The sequence below is a fragment of the Phalacrocorax aristotelis genome, chromosome 2 (genome assembly GCF_949628215.1).
Source record: "Phalacrocorax aristotelis chromosome 2, bGulAri2.1, whole genome shotgun sequence".
NCBI classification, from domain to species: Eukaryota; Metazoa; Chordata; class Aves; order Suliformes; family Phalacrocoracidae; genus Phalacrocorax; species Phalacrocorax aristotelis.
In genome coordinates, this window is record NC_134277.1 from 126,899,463 (window position 1) to 126,918,040 (window position 18,578).

The following is an 18,578-nucleotide window of genomic DNA, read 5'->3' on the forward strand; positions in this document are numbered from 1 at the left end:
TATCAGGCATCAGGAAAGCTGCAAAAGTGTGCAATACTGTGTGCGACAGAGTCCTGAATTACATTCTGTATTGTGACTAGGAAGAAATGTAAAATAAACAATATAATTTTATACTGTGCTGTGCATGGCCCACAAATTACAGGAGGAGAAATTACATGACGAACAATTCATCTCTGAGATTCCAATTATAGGTGTGCGGAGAAAACAATATATTTGTGAGAATTTGAAATGCAGAGCAGTTGGCATAGTTTTATTTTAAAATGATAAATATTTTCAGATCGAAGTGCAATTAGTAGTGAAAATGTCATGTAGTTTTACTATGTATGTATGTTAATATGGCTGGCATAACTCATTTAGGAGATGCCTGCAGTGCAGAGTCCTGTACTACATATATCATAACCAAAAATACTGTACTTACATGTATATATGAAATGTACACAGAGACAACATTGCCAAACAGCCTTTTGGGACAGTCTAAAAGAATATCATTAATTTTTACTGTATACTTACACTTCTGGCTCAGTTCCCACACTGGCTTTCTGCAAAAATAATTTCAAGTATAGAATTATGCTATTTGCTTGCAGCAACATCACAGGAACAGTAGTGAGCCATATGTTGCTACTTAGCAACTTAGTCTATAAGTCCCAAAGCATGTACTGATTTGAAAATTGAACAGAAATGATAATTGTTGAGGGATGCTGTGAGGCAACTTGTCCTGGATTACCAAACTATGCAGATGTTTGATGTTATATAGCAAAAGGAACAAAAGTATATTTTTCCTGTCCAATGGCTAAGCTTTTATTTATGTTAGCCTAAAGGGGATAAATTGATTAAAATGCTTAAAATAATACAAGGTGATGTTTTTCTGGATACGTACATTTTTCAGTAAACAGAATGAACTGAAGTGCAAAGTTCAGCTTTTTCAGGGCAACTGAAACATTTCTGATGTCTAAAATTTAGTTTCTCCTGCAGTAGAGTTTATTATATAGCCTGCAAATTTCTGGAAATGCTGGGTTCTAGGAAATGTTAGAGGGAAAAGGCAAAACAAGCAAACCCAACTTCTCAGGGTTAGATGCAGAGCAAGGATGTGAGCATGTCAGTGTGCATCAGGACCCCCAAAATTCTGCCTCTATAGTCACATAATCCTGAAGACGGCCTAGTGAGAAACCCTTGGTATTTGGTGTTGTATACCATGACTCAGTCTGCCAACCTACCTCTGAAATAAGCTGTGTCAGACTCTGAAATTAGAAAACTATGCTGCATCTGAGCCAGTCCACATGATCAGAGCTTGAATAAAAGTTTCTGATAGGACTGTGCATCTCCCAACATGTGGGATTCATATTTTAGTTAACAGATGTGCATCCATCAAGGGAAGTGGAAAAATGAATTCACTCCTCATTCTGACAGGATTCAAACCCTCATCTCTGCTCTTGCAAGGGAACAGCCAAGTTATTGGGGATGGGAGGGAGCCTGCTCTCCTCTCACTGAAGTCATGCAACTGCAAGGCTCATGAGGACAAATGCAAACTGGAAACAGGAGAAAACTCTATGGATTAAGTGACTAGGCTTTCATGTGGGAGACAACGTTCTCTCCTATCTTCTTTTGGGATTATTTATTTTATATCCAGTAACAGGAAGTGGAAAATGAACAGTCCTAAAAACAGGGACCAGAAAATACAGTCACATCCTTTCCTCTTCCTCCTCCTGAAAGCCATGTAATCTGGCATACTTTGTTTTCAGAGCAGCGAATATCGTATTCTGTCCAGTTTTAACAAGAAGATTGGCTGTTGAAATGGTGGTCAGTTCACTAATTTTGTGTGACCACCAAAAGTTTACGCCTGAGATAGGAACAGTGTCCCATTACAGTCGGTGAAGAACCCGCCAATACTGTCAATGGAGAGCTGCTTAGCTCCTCTGAGGAATGACTAGCAGCTATCTACATCAGGAACAGGTTCAGGAAGGCTCCTCTCACAGTCCCAGTTCTTACCTAAACAAGAGAGCAGCATGATTTCCAGCACAGCCCCACCTTCCATTCCTAATGTGGTTTTTGCCTCCTTTTTTATCGTTATTATTACAGGCTTTCATCTATATTCACTTAAAAAATGCTGCAATAGTGTAAGCACCAGGAGAGACTCACAGAAGGGCAAGGAGGGTGCAGCAGACTAAGGCTGACAGCTTCTCTCAAGCAGGTACGGGAGGCTGTTTGACCAGAATGCATTTGGTAATAACTTAAAATACTCTGCCTGGCAGTTCAGCTAGCTCTTGCCACACGGACCGCCCAGTAAAGGACAGAGTTTCGACACTTGCCTCTGGGTTTTGAACTCCACCTGGGAGCCAGACACCCATGAGCTTGGCTTTGCCATAGTGAGATTTTAAGTCTGTAAGTCCTTTCTTGGTTCCAGCTCTTAGTAGGCATTCAGGGTTTTCTGTCATCTTTGAATTTGGAAATGCCACTTTTGGTAGATTTTTTTCCTTGAAGACAAAATAATTTGCACTTAAAATATCTAGGCCTGGACCTTTAAAGGTATTTTAAGCACCCTACTTCCACTGAAACCAGTGAGTGTTAGATGCATAAATATCTCTGAGGATCTGGGCCTTGTTAGCACATGTAGAAACTGCATAAAAGATTAAAACTTATACTCTTAATTTTTCAATATGCCATTTAAATTATTTAAACTACATGCATACACAGTACAAAAATATCAACAGAAGAAAAATAATTCTGATGTATAATGTGGATTTGCAATTCTTTATTCAAAACTATTTAAGACAGACATAATGATTCTCTGAAAGGTAGCAGCTGCCTTATAAGAGCAATCATTCACAGAGTTTGTATTTCTACTGTTTCAAACAAATTCAATTAGCCCTTGCACTTCAAAACCCTTAAGGCATAAATGAGATGATACTAGGCTGCTTTAATCTAATAGTAATACTAAAACTTGTCAGTACAGTTTTTGGATTAATGGTTAGAGAAAAATTAATAATATAATTTTTCATTTTTTAATCAAACAGTTCTGTTCTAAACTACCTCTGGATCTTGGAGGGTTCTTAGCTGAATAAGTTCAATCACACACAAATCCTAAACGCAAAGTACAGTTGGTCTCTAAAGGTATTTCAGAATAACTTCAACAGAAGGCTGGGAAGCAACATGGTGGAGCATTTTAAAGACGGTCTTTTTGGTTGAACAATGTAGCTCATCTCACACAGCCTCCTGCTTCCCTGCCCCCAAATGAACCCATATACTACACATCATCATTAGTTAAACCAACATGGCTATCTGAAAGACTTCATAAGGACATTTAGCTTTGCATGTACTGTTACTTTCCAAAGCTGTTGATCCCTAAATGACATCCTGCTCATCTACACACATTCACTATGTATGCATCTTATTTCCCACCTAATGAGAGGTCTTCATATAATCCTACTAGTTCCTGTCAGGAAGAGATATATCAGACTACCCGCCGCTGTGCCTGAGATATTGCATGATCTAAACCACAAGTCTGATTATTCAGGGAAATTTCTGACACAATCTAACTGACCTGTGCCACTATCACAATCACTTGCTAATCATAGAATCATTTCAGTTGGAAAAGACCTTTAAGATCATCAAGTCCAACTGTTAACCAAATACAGCCAAGCCCACCACTAAACCATGTCCCTAAGCACCACATCTACGCGTCTTTTAAATACCTCTAGGGACAGTGACTCAACCACTTTCCTGGAATTAAACTGACTGAAACATGTGAAGTAAATGAAAATTTCTCCCCTACATATAGATGTGGCTACAGGTAGACAAACCACAAATTTAAAAATTTAAAAATTATTTTTGCTTTTTAAGAAGTAATTAAAATATTTCATTCTTAGAAATTTATAGTATCTTAGGGTTCAAGTGGAAAGGTGAAAGATTTTTAAATATATGCTTAATATCAGAATTTAGTGTGCAGGATTCCCCAAAAGGGAAAGGACCCCAAAATACCTGTAAAGAATCCACATCACTAAACCTATTGGGCTGCAAGCTGCAGAAGACCAAGTCATTGCCTTAACCTCACTGCTAATGGTATAACATTGGCAACATTCCTCAGCCATAAGATTAGTGTTAAAAATGCAATTCTTCAACTACAACTGGTCTACAAGTAATAATTAAAGCTATTTGTGACATGTGTAGCTTATAATGATTAACTTGTCTGCAGTCAGATAAACAAATAACCTGCACCTGTAAAGACTTTATTTCCTGAAGGTAAAACAACTGTTTGGGAAAGATCATGCTGGCAAAACAGCTGCTTGCATTCTGGAGAGGAAACAAGGTAGTATCTTTCAACAAACGCCAACTCTGGTGTTTTATCAGCTCTATCTCATTAACTGGAAACAAGGCTTAAATGCTTTGTTTATAAATTATGATTATTCCTGATTGCAGCAGTTACTGATAGTGCCACTCATTTGCAATGCAACTCTTTGAATTTGTTTAATTACAATTTGAAACAAGGCAGAGAAGATTAATTAACCCACCTGGCTGGCTGGCACATAGTCCTGGCTCGGTTCTGTCATACTCATATACATGTTCTCACCGTCAAACTGCAAAGGAAATAATAGTAAACATTCAGTAAACTTGAATATTTTTCAGCATTGACTGAAAAAACAGTAGCTATAAAATAATATTACAGCCTGGTTTTAGAGACTTGTAATTGCGTGTGTGCGCCTTGTCTTTGATGTTCCTGTTGTCATCCTTATTGACCCTGGATGTCAGTGATTTGGAGTAATTAGCGCTCTAGTAATTACAGCTAGCGTGCAAGAAATGAATGGTTTCCTTTCATCTGCAATCTGTTTTAAAACAAAATGGCTTATTTTGTGCACCATGTATACATATTGCTGTTGGTTGTAATGAAGTACTAAATGAATTGCGGTTACTGAGAAAAGGAAGATGAGTACAGAAACCGCACTAAAATGCATCTTAATGGATTCCAACTTTAGCTTCTGAGCAGAACAGGAGTTGAAATTTCAAAACAAATTAACCCCCCTCCTATTGAGATGTTCCCATATCAGAAAGTAGGAAATACATTTCCAGACAGCTTTCAGACACCTGAATGTATGAAACAGTATACCTCCTGACTGTACAGTGTAAGAGGATAGTTTGCTTGATGTGTGAATAAGGTAAACATTCATAATCAGAACTGCAAAAATACCCTGCTGTAAATGATAAATACCATTCCTGGAAATGTACGCAAACCTTTTTTTTTGTAGTTCTTCTCATCTTAGCTGCAGTTAAGAAGTAACAGAAAGGAGTTAAGACCTGAAGGTCTCAATGGAGAAAAACTGACAGAACTGAAGCCTCATCCTGTACCAACACAAAGAAGTATAAAACTACTGGTTTCTTATGTAATCTGGAAAATGTCCCCACAGAACTCTTGTCATGCCCGCTCAAGTGGCAGCGCCAACAAGGCAACTATAGTCCCAGTGTCCACTCAGGAGGTAGGGAAAATCTTTTTGAACCTTTCAAGTAGAAATGAACAGCAGCAGGAATCCCCATCCCCAGTCATCAACACAAATTTCCAGCTGTTACGAGGTCTGTTTGAAATAACTTTCACCTGACCCCTTCTGTGAGGGCTGAGAGTGACATATTTTGGAAACGAGCCATTATTTTTGATGACACAGCGGCATTTTTAAAAAGTCCCCACTACTGAGCTTGCCCTACTCTTACAGAAGGTGGCAGTGAAATATTCCACAGACGTTTCTCGATCAGTGCAGAGTTTCTTGGGATTTTCTACCTGCAAGGTACAGTATATTCAACTAGACCAAGGTGGCAAAGTCAAACTGTGGCTTTGGCAGATAGCTCTACCAACTTTTGCTGAGGCAGCTGAAAAGGTTTCGGCTTCCAGCTGTTCATCTTCTTTCTCTGCCAGAGGCTACGAGGCTTGTAACAGCGGCAGTAGACATGAACAAGTGCCAGCTCCTGGCACAGCAGTTGATGGTCTGCCCTTCCTGGCCAGAGCTATTTAATAGATAGTCACAGCCTATCTGTCAGAAGTCCTAGTTTCATGGGAGGGAAAGGATAATGTCATGGGCACAGATCTGCCATAGGGAATAGAGTATTTCCAAAGTTTGATGGAACAGAGATAGTTGGATTAGATATTAAAAATAGGGATTGATGGTTGTTCCTTTATTTTTTCTTGTTTAGTCTTGCCATTTCTTTCAGCTTTCTCATTCAAGAATGTTCTTATTAAATAGCATTCAAAGTAGAGTTTTGGAGAAAATTTTTTAGTGCTTGGATTGTTTGCACACTGGAAAAAATGTATTGTTTCTTCTGCTCAGCTGGACAGGTGAAATTGTGAAGAGAGGTTTCACAGCCTGCGATTGGAATCCAAGCGCTCCAGTGCAAGGCCTACAGAAACTCAACTTACTCAGCTTGTCAGACGAAAGGCTGAAAGGTGCCTTGATCACTGCGATTGGTACTTACACGCTGGAAAGATGTCTGATAGCAAGATGTCAGCCTTCCTGACAGTAGTATAATGAGATCTAGTGTTGAGAAATGGGAGTTAGAGAAATTCAGTTCTGAAATAAGATACAAGTTTCTACTTTAGAAGGTAATTAAGCATTATGTCAACAGCAACCTCATCACTTCTTGGACGTTTTCGAATGAAGTTAGATACCTTTTTCAGAAAAGACATATTCCATATCATATTTATGAGAAATCCTATGGACAGGGTAGTTATGCTGGCTGGTTATGATAGTCCTATCTGCCCTGGAAGCCATGATTCCTTAAGTCTCCTATTTTGAATTTCCCTCATTACCCTCATATATTTGCTGCACTACCATGCAAATATTGCTATAATTCAAATATTATGTTGCATATGTTAGTTGCAAAGAGCATGAAGAAATTTCTTTCCTTTTCTGCATACAGGCTAGATATAGCCCAGGGTTATTTCAATTTCTTTTTCCTTCCATAATGCCTGAGCCTGTGATTTACGAATCTTTATGAAGTGCACTAGTCTTTCAGATAATTCCCTCTTTTGGATGTTTGGTCATGCATCCTCACTCCCAAGCTTGCAATCACCAAGTCTGTGTTCACAGAAAAATTTCCCTAAGGTCATTTTTCCATGAATCTTGGAAATTTTCATCATTCTTTATGTTATTATGGAATTGGTGCCTTGCTACTAGTGGTGCCTCAGGCACTGATAGGGTCTTGGTTCTCAGCCTTTCCTGTTTGTTGTTTGTGGCCCTCTATTTAGCTCTGAAATGCTTTTGTTCTACCATGGCCTGTGGGCTTAATGTGAGCATGTATCAACAAAATCAAACACCAAAAATATACCTAACGTTAAACTTCATGGCCTTTTGGCTTGGCCTTAAATAAGAAATGACCTTCTGTAACATTTTGGATGAATTTGTTAGGGTAAATTTTCAGAAAAATATATTGATGCATAATGTCTGTAAAAGATGAGTGACCTGTTAACATCTAAAAATATCCAGCAGCTGTTCGATTTATTACTTAATTTCTTCAATATTGAAACACAGAATTTAGTCACTGCGATATTTATCATCTGCTTATTAGAAGTATGTGTAAGATGTTGTGTAATAGGTTGTATAGTTCAATAAGCTTTGATGCAATGTGTATTTTTTGTAGTCTGTATATTTGCAGGATGTGGACTATAATGTATTAGCTGATACTAACACCGTTGCCATGTTAGTACTTATACTACATTTACAGCTATATAAATTATTATCCGCCCTCAGTCTAGTGCAGTGCATGGCTTCTTGGCAGTTCCTAAGACTTCAGATGTGAGCCTGAAAAACACCTGTAAACTCAAATGATGAAGCATATACTCATGCATTTCCTACTGCAGGTATTGTCAGATGCCTCCTTTAAGTTCCCAGTGTTTACTAAAATGTTTATACTACTAAACACTAAAGTGTTTAGTAGTGTTTATTAAAAAGTGAAAGTATTATTTTTTATACCAAAATAAAACGTTTATTTCAATGCTGATTTTTTTTATTCGTCATCCCCTTTCCCAACTACCGAGGAAGTGTGGAATACAGACGTCCCATATATCTCACCCCAGCCAAAAAAGGGTACGCAAGCCTTCAATAACAAGAACTTCAGAGAAACTGATGCAGCACATCGTATCTGTGCCCACCTTGCCCAAATGTGACTATCCCACATCAAAACAATAAACTGAGAAAAAAATGCCAACGATTTGATCAACTGGAAGGTCCTACTGTTGTTTTTCCCCCATGTGTATCAGAAGCTTCCAAAACAAGCCCCTAGACCCCACAAATGAACAATGAATCATTTTACCTTTTTATACATTGCTTTGTAACATGCAGGCTCTGCAGCATTGCATTTCTCAACAACTCTCCTCCAGGATAACTTAACTCATACTATGTCCACCTTGAATTCAGTTTTACAAGAGAGGTGATTCATGCAACAGCAGTTCAAGCAACCTATCCAGATCTGACAGTGAGTCAAAAGATCAACAGATATGACCCAAAGATGCCTCCAACCACCAGATTTTTCTTCCAGATTATACTCCACGCCTCCAAAAATATCCTATTTTACTCATCATCCAAGGTCTAAAAGAACCTTGTATTCCCTAAACTTCCCTGCCGCTCACTGTGCTTGATTTCAAGAAAAGAAACTGCACAAGCATCACTTAACCTGTGATTCATCCAAACAGAACAGACAAAACACAAAGGCAGGCAGTTAAATGAACTGTCTTCTATGAACCCATGAATGATGTATATATATATCATATGACATTTCATCTAAAGCTTTCCCAATGTGTCTCCAAGATCCTTCAGTATCATTAAGGGCAGATTTCAAAATCTTTCATTTTAATCTATTAAAAGTGAATGCTAATACAATATTCTGATGTGTGATAATAACTACTCTTGACAACATTTCTTTTCATATTAAAGTTTAACTGCATGAGAAGTTTGGGTGAGAGCAAACTAAGAATATGACTGCATTGTAATATGAAAAGATATATAACTGGGAGCTGTTTTTAATATATATTCAGAATTGCATCATAGTTTTTGTTTAAATTATTATTATAAATAAAACATACAGGCAACGCTATGGCATGGCCAGTTAGAATGTCACTTAGAATAACCCGTTGTAAGACAAGTTAGAATGTTCAGCAACCAACATGCACAAAATACCCAAGTGTCGTTATTAAATGCAATTTACTAATATAAGTTAGGAACATAATTACATAAACACTGGCTGACTGTTACTGATGCACGAGCTATGACAGAGTTCAGCAAATGTCCAGAGTAGTAAGGCTGTTTTATCAGGCATGGATTTACCAAGGAATCCAAAGCTGGCTTTTGTCTCCCATTAGCATGGCACCACATCAGAGTCATATGATGTAGTCGTGGCCAGGAAGCCTTCCCACTTAGGTTGCATCTAACTCTGCCAACATTTTAAAAAATTATTATGAAGTAGCAAAGCTTGTAAGGACAGTACTTTTTCATTCATTCTTTATGTTCTTCTTTAAACGACAAACACCCTGTGTGGACTATGTCACAAAGACATTATAATCAAGTCACACAAAAACAAACAGAGAACAAAATTTCTCATGGTGACACCAACTTAAAGAATCTTCATTGTAGCCCATATACACAGAAAAATCTAGAAAACAAAAAGAAAGGTGCAATAGGGCAGAAAAAAACTAGAAGGGGTTGAAAGCCAAACAGGATAACTGGAAACAAAAGGTATTTATATACTGCTAACTGTATGTACGTATACAGTGATTATAAATGCAGAGACATACCTGCATTAGCTTCATGTAGCTAGTTCAGACAACAACTGCCCCAGGGATGCACAGGTTCAACAGAGGCTTCCAGCCTAACTATGTGTCCTCCCCTCCCCACAGGCTACCTTCTTCTATGCAAGTCACTCCGGCTTCATTGCCAGGGTCACCTGTCCTACCTGGATTACAGGAAGAACAAATTTTCACCCCTCTCTTTGTCTCCTTGCTACCTCACACTTCTTTGCTGTTTTTGAGAGAAGTGAGGGTTTATTTTGCTCCTTTTTCATCCACAGTTTTCAGCTTCTGAGGGAACTGCATATTTGCTTTCTCCTTGTATGCATATATATATATATGTGCCATAAATTCTGCAGATATAGTGATATTAGCTAAAAGAAAAAAAATTAAGCACATGGATCTTTGACCTTCTTCTAGTTCATACTGAAGTACAGCACAGTATGAGAGTACTACATCTTGTCCGACTGTACTGTAGACAGGGAAGCATGGTGAATGCTAGCCCACATGGCTTTTGATGCCTAAACAATCTTGGGGCTGGGGTGTGGAGAGGCAGCAACTTCGGACACTGTTTTGTGCACAAATGTAACTCAACAGCAATATCCTGAAATATAGAGATTAAAGGAGAAGCAGCAAGGGGAGAGATGATCAAATTGGTGAAAGTTGCTGTATTTAATAAGTTCAGCTTCTGGGTAAAGCCACTTGGAGTCAACATCCTGATTTTTTCAAAGGATGTTACAGATCTTCAAAGCCTGTGTTATTAATCACATAATATAAATAAAAACTTCTCCCATCTTAGATTGGAACTGGAAGCTTGATTTAAATTTAAACTTTAGGTGTAGCTTTTAACCATAGTTTACCTTGCTCTGACAGTACCCCCATTTTATTTTAAGAAAATATTGCAATAACATTGTCTAAAAAGATTACTTATTTCTAGTGATTTAGTGATTTTAGTGCTTACAGCTTATAGATATCATTTGTAACTTACATTATCTAAAAGCCACTAATCCCCAAAAAGCTTTAAAACTAGGCAATTTTGTTTATTGTAAACCAAATGCCCAGAGTGGATGTTGTCTCAGGCTTCTCAATGACAGAATGATATTTTATTTTACTCAGAGCTGCTGAAATGAGACTAAAATAATGATGGGATACAACATAAATCATCAAATGGCTATGCTAAATAAACAGTTGATCTTGTTACATCAACCATTAAAGACAAAACCAGAAATGCTTAGTAAACTATTACAAGACGGAAAATCCCCTTCTTGACATAGTTTGGCAGAGCGGTATGTCTGTATTAAATTGAAACGCCATTTTGTCTCCTGAACTCCATTTTGTATGCTGTACTGAACACATACATGTTTAAATTTTCCCAAGACAGGTTACAGTAATGCATTCCAGAAAGGCATCCTTTCCAGGAAAGGGGCTTTACACCTTGCTGAAGGACTATCACAGGAAAATTGTCAAAAACCAATCTAGCCCTATCAACTTTGATTGTCTCTGTTCTGCCGTCTTCCCTCCCTCCTTCCAGGACTGTTTTTCAAAAGAGGAGAGTACTAGAAGACTATGAGATTGGGTGAAAACACCTCGATGAAGCACCATGGCAAAAGGAAGTAAAATTTCTTTGCAGGGCTGGATGTCCCTGTATGGCCAAAGGAAGGTGATTACTGCAGACTGGCAGGACATGGAGAAATCCTGTCCCACCTGGAACACTAAGAGTCCTCCAGGTCACAGAAAAGTTTGATGTGCCAAGCATTAGAGAGGAGATGGCATGCCTCAGGATTACTATTGCTATTAATTTTAATTCTGTAACTTGTTTTCAGGAGTAAAGTATTAGGAAAATTCTTTGCCTCCTGTGCTTTCATTTTCATACATGTTGTCCAAAGAGCCTAACCAGGAATATGGGGTATGATGTGTTTAACTAATCCAAGTACAGTGATGTGTGGGCTGGGCATATTGGAGTCAGGAAGGAATCTGCCCTGGTCTCGACGGCTCCCCAGAGAGCAGGAGCAAGCCACGGGGTGGGTGGGCACTGGCACCAAAAGCGGGAAGCAAGGGTGCTGCTTCGCAAGGAAGTGCTGTCAGACATTTCTTGTACTTCGAAAGAGTCAAAAAGAGTGATGAAAATCTCTCTGCCCACAGCACCCAACGGACTTTGATACATTTAGTGCTTGGATCAAAGCACAATAGGGCTTGCAGACTAGCACTGCACTGTGTCTTTTCTACAACCTGGCTTTCAAAGAGGACATGTTTTGAAAATACTCTGCTTGATTCTCCTAGAATGAGACCATTTTTGTCTCATTTTCCATTTATAACACATACTAGTGCCTCAGGAAGTACAGGCAGTGCTGTCAAAGATTTCTCTCAGATTTTTATGCCTGTGCCATAAATATCCAACCCAGACCTACCATTGCGTTCCCAAGCTAACTCACTATTTACCGCTATCATTGTGAGAAAGGGGAGGAACCAGAGGGTTTGCCGAGTACGTTCTCAGTGGTGGCTAGCTGGCTGAATATCTAATATACAGGGGTAGTTAAAACCTGAATGATGGCACTACAGCATTTGTGTTTTTCCTGCACTTAATAGAGGTTAATGTGTAACCGGAGAGGAGGTGAAGGGGGGTGTTTAGCTTCTCGCTTGGAGCCTGCATGTGTCAATGCCTGACAGAGCCTTGAAGTTGTTAGCCTGCATGCAGAGTGCTAGCTGAATGAGGTTACAGTGCTGAGCACAGCGGGCTAATAGAAGTAGGATCAGACTGATAGGAGGAGTGGCAGAGTCCAGGCACAGCAGAGTGTATCAAAGACAGCCCAGGGGAGAGCGGGTACTGTATTAGTCCTTTGTGTACATTTAAATGGAGGACAGTGAGCATGCAGAGATGAACTCTGAACTCTCTCAGCTGGGCTCCTGCTCCTTTTAACCTTGGGTGTTAAATAAAATAAAACAAAATAAGATTAAAAAATAAACACCACCCAAACCAACGCACTGTAGTCTGGACTCCTGTGCTAAACTGTCTCTTGCATATTGAACACTCATTAAATAAACATACTGAGATCAAAGTTGCAAGTGCTTTTGTTATTATTTTACTCAATCCACACTAAATTATAGATGTAGCCACCCACTGGGAAAATCGGGTGATAAGGTGGAAAGGTTTGAACAGCTAAGATTAGACCTTTCTTTTTCTGCCTACAGTAGCTGAGGAAATTTGTTTAACCTGGTAGGCTTGTAACATTTTCCAACCCCAACACACCTTGCCAGTTTCATGACAAGGTCTGATCCTGCGTCATGGATGGTGAAGTGAATTGTGCCATTCCTATTTGGCCAGGAACTAGATCAGGTAGAATAGTAAGGTAACATGGACCTTCTTACTTTGAGTTTCAGAGTAATTCTTGTCAATATTCATCTCCACCTTATAATTTTGAATGGTAGATTATGTAATAAAACACAGGAAAGCTTAATAAATAGATACACAGAGAGCAGCCAGATAACTCAAAAAAAACCACTTTATTTTTGTATATCCATGTGCAAAGCCCCCCGTATGGCAGAAGAGACCAGAGGCCTTAGTGAATTAGTTTTGAACAACTAGGACAAAACCATTCCCTTGCATGACTACAGTGGGAGCTGTGTGCAGGGACCCATGGACAGAATTTGACCCACTATGTTATTTATAGAGTGAATAGGGTATATATAGTTCTTGTAGGAAAGTATATTTGCTTCTACACAGCAGAATCTTAGAAATAAAATGGGCCAAAACAACATTAACAACAAATGCACAAGCAAAATTCCACTACTGTTCTGAAAATCCTATGACAGAGCATCTTGAGAAGTAAATTAAATGTAACAATTGCTGGGTAACTAGAAAATCTTGCCTGCATACCGCTATGCCTCATGTTTGAAAGAATAAGAAAAAAAACCCCATGGCATAGTTAGAAATCCATGGCACACTTAGAAACCAATTTTAAAAATATATTGAAAGGCTTGATCATCTAATAACTTAAGCACTCTAGACCAATGCAGCAGGTCATTTGACCACATGCATAACATGCATTAAAATTATCCTGTTGAAGGGGATGACAGTGTAAGAGTATTTAACATCAAGCACCCATTAAAATATGTGATCCGATAGGACCCAAGAGCTCAGAAATTTACAGCAACAGTCATAAATATTGAAGTATGTGCCAAACTCAAATGGGACAAATCAGCTTTAATTTCTGGTAAACCAAATTATTTAGCACAGTCTGATGGGATCTCATTACATACAACTAATTCAGACCTGGAGAGGGTGATAACAAAAATGACTAATTGCAAGGGTTTAGCAAAACATGGACATCTGTTAAATGACAAGGGTGTTGCAGGGCTGATACACAGTCTGAGTTTACCAAAACAGCTACTATGGCAGCCACATGGACAATCCTAATTCCATCCACAGTTACTCTGCCGTATGAGGAGCTCCATTTATTTCAACAGGATTATTTTCATGAAGAATGTCATGCATATTTATTTCCCTGCTTGCATCAAACAAGAATCTGGAGCCCCATGCATGTTCAAAAGTGGAAGCAACAAGGGTTTTGACATTTACAGTTGCAACAAAGATTCAAAAGCTTGACAAGGCTTGTAGCTTCACTTATTCCTTTGCTAGGATGGTCTACAGATCAAGCCGAGATACACTGATGGAGCAATGTAGAGAAGTTGCAGTATTTTATCCCAAAATAGGTCATTCAAGAGTAGATGTGGTTAGAAATGTTCAAAATACTACTCAAAAGCAGAAGAGGAAAAGTTGTTTTACTTTTTTTCTTATCAACTTCAGTGAAGATGTGTCCTTGATGTAATGAAATCACTTATCAGTTCTCAAAAGTTCTAAGTGTTCTCTCTACACCTTTAAAGATAAAATTTGACCTTCAAGTTTACGGTTCATTTTATGACTAAATTATTCCATAGCTGTTTTCATCTTTTGTTTCTATTTTGTCAAGTAGCAGTCATAACAACTTTTTTTGTTAAAGTCTACACCAGTGTTTCCTTTATACATTTAATACATTTTCTTTTAACAGAAAAAAAGACAAGTCTGTGCAAATATATTCCAATTTTTTCTTAGTTTTGAAGGTAAAGAGTTAAAATATCAAGTTAACAGTTGTACCTGCCACTCTCTTACCAAAACCCTTTAAAGATGAAAAATGTTGCACCTCCCCCTCCCTCCCACTTGAAGAAAGAGTGCTGCCCTCAGCGCTGGCTGCTGCTTTTCCCATCAATACGCACTGAATCTATCACTGTTGCACATTCCTCAGAGCAAATCAGATAGCGAAACTTACTCAAACCTGGCATTATCAGCACCATGGCTGTTGTCTTTCCAAGAGGCCATGCATATCAGCATGAGGCAGTCACGTTAGCGCTGGGAGGAAGCTCCCTGGGCAGGCAAATCCATCCCCTGAATAATAGCAGAATAGGTTTCACACAGCAGCCACAAAAGCTTATTGTCAAGTCCTGCCTTGCATACAGCTCCAGCAATGCTGTTTCCAAGCATTTTCCCCTTTTGGTTCAAACTCTTCAACCATTTTACTATTTTATCTCAAGACCTTTTTCCATCCTTCCAGTCTGCTGAGACTAATGATTCCTACCTTTTAATAACACTTGTGAACACGCTGACAGATACTCTGCCCTCTCCTTCAGGAAGCCTATTTTAAATTCCTCTAATCTTCTCTGACAACATGATTTTTTCCAAACATTTCCTCATTTGTAGCCACTTGAGTGCTTCCCTGTACTGATGTCCTTTTCATTGTCTCATGTGCTGTCCAAAATTAATGTAGTGCTCTAGCTAGCTGTGGACAAATCTGAACAGGTTCTCTATTCCCAGGGTTCATCCAGACTGTGGGTATGCATCAGCCTCTTCCTCCCTGCACACTTTACTTACAAAATGCTTTGGTTTTTAACAGCCCTTAATAAATCAAACCTCTGAAAGCTTCTCCTGACCTATACAGTAGCATGGAAAGGTGCCCTATAGTCAGGGTAGATAACATGATCTATGACAAATGGTGAAGATCTAAGCTCCATGGCTTTTGGCCCAAGTCAGAGCAGTACATTTTTTCAAATCAAGCATTTCCAAGATGAATCTTATGATGAAACTAACTTTAAAACTTTTTTTTTACATGAAAATGAAGACGACTCTTTCACCAGAAGAATGTGGCTGTTTAAGTACACAGCAGCACTGTGGGAAACCCTGGTTCAGTCCTGCTCTGCTATTCCCCCATATACCAGTTGTGCACCACAGCCACAGACTATGGGATAGTCCTCCCATATCACTTCTTGTGGCAGTTAACTTTCTAAAAGTACTTGATGATGTAGACTTGGATTTGTCTCACATCTAGCTGAGCACTCTCCCTCAAAGTACATTATTTTCCGGTATCGGTCTTTCCAGTTTTGAACAGAAATCACATCCTGGCCTTGAGAAATTCTTCTTAAGGAAGAACTGAAAAAAAAACCTGGCAATTACGGTTTTGTCAAATGAATATTGGCAAGACTATGTCACTTCAAAATTTCCAGCCTGATGAATTTCTGAAGCCCCTGAATGCAGTGAAACAAGCTGACCTCTGTTATGCTGGAAAGGGCCATGCAGAGACACGAGGAAAGTGCTTCATCTTCACCACTTACCATGAAGGGACCTCTGGTGCAGGTTTCTTGCTGGCTGGCCAGGCTGAAGCAAGGCTGCATTTGCTGGCACTCATTTCCTACATGCAGCTGCTCTGAGGGACACAGGTACTCTGCACCCCATGGCTAGGAGAAGAGTTACAGACATGATGGCCATGGGCTCTTCTCACCTTGGCTGACATTAAACTACCGGTTTCTGCAAAGCGGGTGTCAGCATATTTGAACAGGACTGTGACACTGATGTAACAACAAACCCCTTGAGAAACAGAAGCACTGCTTTTTATACAGATAATCCTACAACTCACACAGCACAGCCTGTGCATTCAGTGTACTGAAATAGAAGCAAAACTTAGTATTTGCTAATCTTACTATAATTGTAATGATCTGTGTTATAACCACTGTTAATGAGCTAACATAATTCTTAAATAAATGTATAATATAACAATGTGATTAAAACTTGATGGAGCTGTTCTTATGCTTTTATGATATAAAAATGGCTCCTTATTAGCTTTTGATGTTTCATTTTCCCCACAGCATCACAATATCTGCTTCTGTTTTACCCACTTGTACAATAATTGTTGTTTAACTTCAGCAATCTCATAGCCTATTCAGAGTCTTTAGCCATTTTATTAATCAATGAAAGTACTCTATAACAGTAATGTCATGGAAAATATGCCTTATCATTTTAGTGCCCCATATTGTATTCTCTCACCTCTCTGTATAAGCTACTGAATTATTAAAACACTGTCCTCTGGATTTGATAAAATCTGTGATGAAAATTATCATAATCTTCTACGCCTAAAGACCATTAAATGAGTGCACATTAAACTTGAAATAAATGGCTTGAGTAATTTCTGTTTTAAAATGTTCTTTGTGTTTGGAAGACTGAAAGGCATATTAACAGTTTTAAAGTTATGGAACAACCCACTGAAAACAACAGCTTCAATGGTCATACCTAAGATTGTGTCTCTACACACTCAGAATAAACCTTCTTCACATGGTCAAACTCATTTCCAAACTAAATTTTCCCAGTCTAGAATAACTTATTTCTGTGTTTACTAGGTTAAAAAGAAAAAAAAAAAGAGGGAACAGAGAAAATCAAATGGGCAAATCATGCTCTGATTTGCAGATACACAACCCCAGCAGAAACACAACAGCTGCATAAGTGTTACCAAAACTATATTTGGCTCCCTCCCTTCCACATTAAAAGGCACACAAAGCACCAGTTGAAATAATCATATATTTGCTAATGGAGTAAAATGTCCTTGATTTGAATGCAATTCAGAATGAATCACCTTTTCACAGATGGGTCCTGTACCAGGGTACTGGTCTGGGTCTATGCTGGTATAATTAAATTGATTTCAGGACTAACACTGAGTAGAACATCCATTGATCAGGCCCAGGTAATGATGCTCTACTTGAGGTTCACTTTGCTTTTTTGTAATTTTTAGAGGAACCATTAAACAGGCTCACACATTCAGCACGTATTCTCTTTCAGTGTCAGCAACAATCTGTTTTCTGATATTCTTCTAAGAGAAGTATTAAGAGGCTCTGGGGTTTTGCAGAGGTTCCAGAGTCTTAATAGCTGAATTCATAAATAGCTAGTCATACAATATCACTGTTTCTTCCTGAGCTCTACAGTTCTTTTAATATTCCCAACTTTCCTTTATGTCAGCGCCTACAAGTCAAAAGTTCAGAAATAATAACAGAGTACAAAAATGTGCTGTCATTAGTTTCATGTTTTGATAGAAAATTAATTTGGTGTTGTATTAATTCATTTGAAATACTAACTACTGCCTCGGAAAGTATAAGGTGATTAATTTTCCAATATTTTCAGATCATATTAGTAATACACAACATAAGTGTTTTGACATGTCTAATAGTTTTACTCATAATCACGATTTTGCAGTTCAGAAGTTCTTTAGCTACATGAGCCCTTACAAGCTAAAATAGTCAGAACATTGATTTAAAAGCTGAGGAAGTATTTTATGCATCACAGTGCATCACTGAAGATCTTTTGTTAACACAGAGAGCAATGTGAATTATGCATCTGATTTTTTTCTTACTGTTAAACACAGCTCATTGGAAATGTATAACCAGCTCCTTTTAAGAATACAAAGCAAAAGCAATGTCATGTGTTATGCTACAGCAGGTAATTCAGTGTCTTAGATAGGATTAGCCAACAGAT

The 18,578-nt window shown here is 38.5% G+C and overlaps 1 protein-coding gene across 2 annotated transcripts in view; it reads right to left on the bottom strand.

Annotated features, from left to right (window-relative positions):
- TOX (thymocyte selection associated high mobility group box) overlaps window positions 1–18,578 on the bottom strand; it is a 230,700-nt gene that overhangs the window by 112,955 nt on the left and 99,167 nt on the right. For both annotated transcript variants that reach the window (XM_075085086.1, XM_075085085.1), the window contains exon 2: window positions 4,506–4,571. In XM_075085086.1, coding sequence (XP_074941187.1) covers window positions 4,506–4,556 — 51 coding nt within the window. In that variant the 5' untranslated portion in view covers window positions 4,557–4,571. The remainder of the gene's footprint in view (window positions 1–4,505; window positions 4,572–18,578) is intronic.